Raw genomic sequence first — 8203 nt, forward strand, 5'->3', positions numbered from 1 at the left:
TTCCAAAGAGACGGCACACAGGAGGTTTGTGGGCAGATGTGCAGGCAGTGTAGTGACTCCCTATGGGCTGTCTGCTAGGAATGAATGGTGTGCAGGGATACAGGAACCCTTCCTCAGCTGTGCTGGCCACATATCACATGTATGGTATGGCATGGTACGTCCATTCCCCAGGTCTGCATTCCCTTTGATGTAGCAGTAGCTGCACTGAAGAATATACCTGATCCTAGGGCCATATCACAACAACCCCAGTAAAAAGCTTCGGTGATCTGAGAGCATCTCTCTGCAGGGGAGCCAGCAACACCACGTGCTGTGGGGTGGTGTGTGTTTGGTTGTGTGCACACGTCGCTTTCAGAGTAGAAAAGCTCTGTGGTGCAGTGTTCATGCGCTGAGGGATGTTCCTTTGTGGCAGCCTCTACCAAGGTATGAGCACTTGCTTCTCAGGTTGTGAGGAGCTCTGTAGGATGTGTGTGCTGGCGTGTTGGCATGCCATAGGCAGCAGTGCTGGGCATCTGCATAGGGTTGGCACGGCTGTCCCACTGCTGGGTGTAGCAATAGCATCACTTTGCCTACAAGAGCAGGAGAGCCTGTAAGGAACGATGGTCAGCCCTATCTGCAGTAAGGTCGCAGCCTACGGACACACACACGGACACACGGACACACGGACACACGGACATACGGACACGGCTCCGGCCTTTGGGCTCCGGCGGTGCGGGCACAGCGCTCAGCAGCGCCACCTGGTGGCCAGTCCTAAAAGTGCATGAGGCCCGCGGGCTCCGCGGTGCGGCAGAGCTTTCTACGGCCAAGGCAACCGGGAGAAGGATTTGTTTTCAGTGTAAAGTGGAGCCTCTCTGCTGAGAGATGGGGGCACGTGTAGGAGAGAGGTGGTTCTATAGGAGGTGGGCTGTTGCATGCAGGGTGCAGGGGAAGGTTGCATGGCCGAGGAATGTGACACATCCTGTGCTGCCCTGCAGGAGGGCTGGCAGAAGGGTGCTGGGCAGGGATAGAGCTTTTCCGATGCTGACAGGGCCCTGTGCCGATGTGCCAAGGTCTGTGCTGCTGTTGTCACATTTAATCCAGCCTTTGCCTCGACCTTTGGTGTTTGCCTGAGCGCCAAGCTACTGCGCATCCAGATTTCATGTGCACGTGGGGATTGAGTAACTGAGGGGAGGGGAGAACAGGGGCAGGATGCAGGGAAATGAGGGGTGAGCCATGGGTGTGGGGGGAATACAGTTCCTGGGGGTTAGAAGGTGTGTGCCCATCACAGAGGAACAGCACGAGGGCCCTCTGTCCCAGGAGTGGATGCATGCGTCTGTTGCAGTAACAGCACCCAGGATTGTCGGTCTCCCATGGAAGCAGAGTGTTGTACGAGTCCCCTGTGCAGTGGAAATGCTAAGGGAAGCCTGAAGCAGTAATTAAGCACCTGGTGAGAGGGCAGGGCTAACCCAGGGGAGCTCAGGTGCATGCAATGTGCTGACTGATGGAAGGGGTCTAGCCAGGATCCACCCCTTCCCAGCCCTCATTTAAGGGTTGGCAGTGAGGGAAGGGGGTCTCACTGAAGGTCCCTGTCTACCTGAGGCTTCCTGAAGGTAAACAAGCTTTCTCCTTTGTTTCTGCATCTTTAGTTGCTGCATTTGGGTTTGTCCTCATTTGCTGCAGCTAAGGATTTTGCCACCCCCTTATTATTGCTGTACTTTCCACATACTATAGTGTTACACCCTGTGTGGTATGGCATGCACTGATATTGCTGTGGGGCAGTGAAAAGAGATTTCTCCTACTTGTGCATCTGAGAACCTCCCCAAAGAACAAGGGGAGAAGAGAGGGTGAAGGCCTAGGTGGCTGCTGCAGAGTGGGGTGAAAAGCGTCACCTTGGGGCACACTCTATCATCTGCCTTGGGCTGGGAAGGCAGAAGGCTGGGTTACAGCATGGGGAGGTTTGGGGAGAGGGGGGTGACAGAACAGAGCTGACTAGGCATGGAAAAGCCCTGAACAATGTTCACTGTGCTCTGTTGTTCTCTGTGGCTTGGGCATGAGAGCACAAAGCTGGCAGAGAGGCCTGTTGGGTGGCAACTTGTGGGGTGATTGGTGGGAGTGGGTGGAAATGGGGTGCCAGGATGATCTCTGTACTGTCTGGAGACTGAGAGTGAAGATGCCACATGCCATCGAAGTTGGCAAATGAGCTTTATTAAAGGTTAGCCTGACTGAAGGCAGGGCAGTCAGGTGTCCAAAGGAAGCACATTGGCTTTTCAGGGGGGAAACAAGCCAGAAACCACAGCTCCCCCCATCCCCAGCTTCTTAAGCCCTCCCACTTCCCCTCCCCTAATGTTCCCTGTGAGTTCAAAGGGCTCAATGTCTGCCTCTGATCTCCAGATGTGCCCCTCTGTGTTAAGTTCTCATGTGGCACCTTCAGGTGAGGTGAAGGAGCTCTTGTCCAGTGCCAAGAAGTCCCAGAATGTCCAGAGGCCGAGGAGCCATGAGGAAGACCTGTGCTGGCTGCACAAGGTAGCAGGTCATAGTATTTTTCTCAGGGAATACAGATGTGCAGGTCACACTGGAGAACACAATGCACGATGCTGTTTGCCTCTCATCTTGATGTGACTTGATCTGTAGGCGTCCATGGCAGCTCATGGAGGAAGAGAGATGGGTGCAGATGGATGGAGACCCAATGACATGTGATGTTACTGCTGTGCTTACATTGCAATGCTGTTTGTGAGCAGGGCTCCTGTATGGACTCACAGGTGGTGATGGCAATGGGGTGAGTTTGTGTTGCAGCCGAGGTTCGCAGTGTGAAGCGAGGATGGAGATTGCTGTTCTGGGAGCAGGGATGGAGCTCTTGGAGCTGCTGTCAGTGCACGTGTCCTGCTGAGTGGGCAGTACTCACAGTCATACAGGTAGGAGAGGGCACGTAACTGATGTGGGGCACAAACATGGCATGTGTATTTCCAAGAAGTCTGAATAGCAGCAGCTTTGCGTAGCGTTAAGGTGTCTGTGTGCCATGAGGAGGGGTGGGAATGCTGGGGGGGGGGGGGGGGGGGGGGTCCAAGACCCATCCACGAGCAGAGAAGGTCCCAGAGCGGCTCAGATTGAAAAGATGGGCTGTGAATGAGCATCCATGGCTGGTGGCTGTGTGCTGTAGAAGTGGAGGGAACTGTGTGGCATCCTCCTTTCCATGTGCACATCAGCCCCATGTGCACCTCTTGACCCAGAGGAGCGAAGGGTTTGAGATGCTGAGACTTGCCGAGCGATGGGAAGAGATGGGAGCTCCTTCTATGGGGGAACATTGTCCGAAAAGGCTCAGGAGGGGTGGGATGAGACAGAGTCTGTTGGGGTTGTAGCCAATCTGAGAACACCTACTTGGTCTTGTCAGTGTCACCATTGGGACACGCTGAACCATTCTCCCGCAGCTTGCGCATGTAATCGTGGGGGCCTTTGCCCTCAAAAGCAGTGGGGCTCTTGTAGGATCCACCAATCTTGTCCCAGAGGGTGAAGTACTGCCCGTAGTTGTAGTCAAAGTAGAGGTGGTGGTCGGTGTGGTGGGCAGAGCCGTTGATGATGTGCCGCAGCAGCTGGGGGACGCGATAGTCGCCGTCATGGATGGAGATGGTCCAGACGTTGACGAAGATGTAGAGGCCCAGGTAGGTGACTTTGTGCAGGGGGAAGAGGAAGGGGTAGATGTGGTAGGGCAGGCTCTGCATGAAGCCATCCACGGGGTGGAAGGCATGGCTGGCGAAGGGCGTCGCGATCTTCCAGACGTGGTGGGGTTTGTGGAAGCGCTGTGGGGAAAGGGTAGGTGCTAGGCCAGAGGCGAGGGGCTGAGGCCCATGGGATAGGAGCCCCTCTCCAGGCCCACCTATTTTGGGATAGCTACCTGTCAGCATCACTGAGGATAGCTGTTGTGTGTGGCTAAGTGACACAGGAAAGTTGGGGTCAGAGAATCTTTGTAGAGCCATAGGTTCTAACAGACTACGAGCTCACTTGTCAGTGGGGATGCAGATGAAGAAATGTGACCCCTCCCCACCTGCACCCCTCCCCACCTGCACCCCTCCCCATTTCTCAGGTGGTGTCAATACCCTGCTGACAGCCAGCTCCCCCAAGAAGGTCCTCTACCTTATAGAACAGCCTGTGGTGGAGGCCTCGGTGTATCCAGTAGATACCCATGTCAGTGAAGAAGAGGAAGGACAGCATGCTGAGGAAGACTCCAGGCCAGCCTAGGGGAGGGAAGTCATGTCAGTGTTCCTTCTGCATGTGCCATAGCTCTAAAGGGTTGAGCATGAGTAGGAAGCTGAGGCTTCATGCGTGCAGAGGTGGAGGAAAGAGAGCAGGGTCATGGTGGAAAAAGTGAGCTGGGTCCTATGGGATTATACAGCAAGGGATGGAATGTCATGCAGCTAGGACAGGACGTGCATCCCGTTGGCACTCTTGACCCTGAGGTAGGGGGGTTGGCTGTCATGTGCGTGGGCTGACAGGGTGCCAAGGGCATAACTCAGAGCTGAGATGTTTTGGAGCTGGGAGGTGGCCTCTATTGATATTGCCAGCATTATGGGCTGCCAGCTCTGGCAGGAGTTTGAGGGGGGTATGGGAGGTGTCTGCAGGCTTTTGGCTCAGAATGGAGAAGAAATGTGTGGAGATGGGGGCAGAGAGCAACAGAGAATAAAGGGTAGGGGGGCAGCGGGGCCTGGGCAGCAGCTCACCATAGGGGGAGTCCTGAATGTTGTCATATAGTTTGCTGTAGCCCCGGACCTCAGCAAAGAAGATGGCAACGGTGGGGACACTGATCCAGGGCAGGGACCGCAGTGCGTAGATGATTTCCCGTTGCACCTGGTTCTGTGGGGAGGCAGAGAGGGAGCCAGGTTAGGGGACAGCATAAGTGGAAGCAGAGTGAAGTACACAGTACTTGTTGTGCCATTGAGGCCATGGGCAGGCAGGGAGGGCATTTGGCATGCTGTTTGGTATTTGGAGCAGATGTTCAGGTGTATACCTGGGGGCAGGGTGTGCAGAGAGGTTGTTTTGAGGAGAGCTGTGCTGTGGGTGTGGAGAGTAGGTGCTAGGGTAGCCTGGAGTGTGATGTTGGTGGGGGAAGAGAAGGGGTCTCGGGTGCATTGGATCTGGTAGTGCAGAGGTGAGGGTGTCATGCAGGGTCAGAGGTTGATGAGTTTGTGTGAGCAGGAGGAGGGCTGAGCTGCAGACAGCCAAGGAGGTGGTTTGTGGAGCTGTGTGCAGTGCCTTGCTGTTGGGCTGCTCAGGCCAAGGTGGGATGCCTGATGCAGGGATGAGCTGCTGGGCATGGTGGCTGATGTCAGTGGTCACGAGGCCTTTGGATCCTGCCCCAAAGAAATTGCTAGGTTAGCCCTCAAGCAATCAGGCACCTTTTTTCTCTGTGATTTCTGGTCTATATTATGTGAGTTTTCATCTATTCCTGTAGTTGATGCCTTTTGTATTCTTTGTTACACCCATTCTATGCAATGCCTATTGTATTTTAGTTCAGGCCCATCCTGTTCTGTTCCCAACCACATGTTAGAGGCCAGGGATGGGCACCCACCTGTCATCAGCTGCCCAATCACCACCAGGCCCAGCTGTGAGGGTGCTGGCAGCAGTCTGGGGCTGTTGCTGAGGAGTTGGACTTGGTGCCTTTGGTAGAAGGAAAGGCCATGTGCTTTGGGTGTTGGAAGCTAAGGGGCACTGGGGCCTCGAGGTGTGAATGCAGGGCTGGGAAACAGCAGGCCCAGATGTGGGCAATGCATGTGTAGGGCTGCTGGGGTAGGACAGGACCCCCAGTCTGAAGTGAGGTGGGCAGGAGAGGCTGGTGCCAGAGTGTAGGATGTGAGAGGCATTGTCTGTGGGGTGGCAGTGTTGTGGATGGGAGAGTATGGAGGCAGCAGGGATGGGAGTGAGAAGGTCAGGACTGGGAGGTGCAAGGTAGAAATGGGGCCTTTGGGCTTGCAGAGGGACCTAGGGCAGGTGCCAGTGTCCTTGGGGAGAGCCAGGGTGCTTTTGTATGGGGAAAGGCAGCACCCTGTGTTCAGGTGATAGGAGTGGGGCATTATCTGAGTGGTAACAGATCAGAAGATGGTCCTGAGAGCAGAGAGATCCTGGCTGGGGGTCAGTCCTGCCCTGTTATGTTCCACCAGGGAGTGTCAGGCAGCTTTTGGAGGAGATGGGTGGCAAAGGAATGCCAGCAGCATCTGGGATGTGCTGGGATGGAGCGCGGTGTGTGCAGCCATGGTACCCACCTCGAGGAACTGGGGGTGCTTCTTCAGCTCATGGTCGAAGATGAAGTAGTAGCTGAGGGTGCCGAAGAGCAGATAGAGGGCGAGTGCTCCAAGGTTGGTGATGACGAAGAGGCTGAGCAGCTGGCGAAAGGGCTCGTCCTCTGGCCAGCCCGTGGGGTACACGTAGGGTGTGAGCAGGTGGTGGTCAGCGACCTCCAGCACCAGGTCCATGGTGGGTCTGGGGGAGACAGACAGACAGACGGATGGAGAGGAGGCCTTGCTGGGTGTTCTGAGCGGAGGTTATGCAGGCAGTTGTGCTTTTATAGGGGTGTGGGGTGTTTGTGAGCTGTCAGGTGGGGCTGGGCTAAGAGATGGAAAAGCGGGGCAGTTGGGAGGAGTGAGTGGGGCTGTTTTGTGTGAGGAGAGGATGGGGGGGCTCTGGGATCATTGGGAAGGGGTGGGAGGCTGTGTGGTCCTCGTGGGAAGGGGAGAGGAGGAGGAGGACGGCAGGATTGCCAGCCCACAGCACTAGGGATGGGGCACAGGAAGGCTGTGCTGGGTCAGGGGATGCAGTTAGTGGGATGGGAGCAAGGATGCAGAGGAGCGGGGCTGTGCTGTTGATGCCCATGTGTTGATGGAGCAGGGACGGACAGGAGGCTGCCGTGGTGAGCGAGTCGGGGAGGCAGAGGGGTGCTGCCTTGGGGCCCATCCTCCTCCCAGAGCACTGTGCTGGACACTGGGCTCTGCGGACCTCAGCAGCGTGTTAGGTTGGCGTGGAACCCCAAAGTGCTGCGGCCGGGATGCTGCGTGGCTCTAAGCCGTGCTGCAGGAGGACATGGAGGCGGCGAAGCCGGTCCCGGTGCCCTGGGCACGGTAACGGCGCGCTCCTCGGGTGCTGCGGGGCTGACGAACCCCCGTGGGCTCCCCTGAGGCAGATCGCCGACCGGAGCCCTACGTTGGGCTGCCTCCCCCCCGCTCCCCGCGCCCACCCCGCGATCCCCCCGCGGTCCCCCCGCATCCCCTACCTGCCGGCGGGGCCCGAGCGCGGCGGTGGGCGGGGCGGCGCCGCCCTCTAGCGCCACGTGACGTCACGGCCCCGCCCACCTCGCGCCACCGCCGCCGGTGCCGTCACGCGGGGGCGGGGCGACAGAGGAGGCCGCGGGTTCGAGGCCCGGGCTCGGCGAATGGGCGGGGATCAGCGCGGAGTCGGGGCGGCGGTACCAGGTGGTGCCATGGGACGAGTGGGGGGTTCGCTCGCCTCCCGAATCCGCGCGGAGCCATTCTGCTGTGATTCCCACCGCTTCTGCTCCTACACAAGCCCGCCTGCCCGACCCCCTGCTTAACATCGGTGCCTCCCGGCCTCTCTCCCCGCTCTGTTCCACCACGCAGGACGACGCTGCTTTACGAAGGAGTACAACGCTTTTTATTCCCACGCAGCCGTGTCACAATTTACCAACACCAGACCAGTCACCCACAGAAACGACCCCCAGCGCCGACCCTCGCCCCGACCCCCGGCACCACCCCCGTTGTGCGGTGCTCTCACCCCTTCTCTCCTCTTCTTAAGCACGCTTCTCTTCCAAAAGCACTGCCCATGCCTCTCCGCCCCCCCCAGGCACACGCTCAGCCCTCTGCCCCACACCCCCACCGCTCCCTTGGACGGAGATCTGAAGGATGATGAGTTCCCATGCTGTGCCAACGTCCTCCGAGCCGAGCGCGCTCCTCCGTTCCGCACCCTGCGCGGTGCCACCTACCTCTGGCTGCATCCCAGCGCTCTGATGATGCCGACTGTTCTGAGAGCTTGTCCTTGTCCCAGGAGGGGCAGAAGCCCCTCTGAGGGTACGGATACTACATGTGGATGAGGCTCAGCCCATCCCCGTCTGCTAACAGAGGTGCTGCCCACCTGGGCAAAATGCTACAGGACAGAACCTGGGGAAAAGCTGCAAGCCCTGTGAGTTTCCTGATCTCTGTTGTTGTCAAGGTGCCTTCTGTGCTTCCAG

At 57.6% G+C, this 8203-nt stretch overlaps 1 protein-coding gene across 1 annotated transcript; it reads right to left on the reverse strand.

Annotated features, from left to right (window-relative positions):
• Positions 1–2161: 2161 nt before the first annotated feature.
• SC5D (sterol-C5-desaturase) lies at positions 2162–7334 on the reverse strand. Its single transcript, XM_048968460.1, has 5 exons — positions 7232–7334; positions 6228–6444; positions 4689–4821; positions 4105–4205; positions 2162–3770 (listed from the first exon to the last, which is right to left on the reverse strand). The coding sequence occupies exons 2-5, from the start codon at positions 6435–6437 to the stop codon at positions 3348–3350; spliced, it is 867 nt and encodes a 288-aa protein (XP_048824417.1). The 5' UTR covers positions 6438–6444; positions 7232–7334; the 3' UTR covers positions 2162–3347.
• Between the last annotated feature and the right edge of the window lie 869 nt (positions 7335–8203).

This window comes from Lagopus muta, chromosome 22, assembly GCF_023343835.1.
Source record: "Lagopus muta isolate bLagMut1 chromosome 22, bLagMut1 primary, whole genome shotgun sequence".
In the NCBI taxonomy this organism is placed as follows: domain Eukaryota; kingdom Metazoa; phylum Chordata; class Aves; order Galliformes; family Phasianidae; genus Lagopus; species Lagopus muta.

Excerpts from the sequence above, each read along its gene's own strand:
- SC5D (XM_048968460.1), bottom strand. The coding sequence starts at position 6,437 with ATGGACCTGGTGCTGGAGGTCGCTGACCACCACCTGCTCACACCCTAC. Across the intron at positions 4,206-4,688 it reads CATTCAGGACTCCCCCTATG|GCTGGCCTGGAGTCTTCCTC; the intron begins GTGAGCTGCTGC and ends TCCCTCCCCTAG. Across the intron at positions 3,771-4,104 it reads ACCACAGGCTGTTCTATAAG|CGCTTCCACAAACCCCACCA; the intron begins GTAGAGGACCTT and ends CTTTCCCCACAG.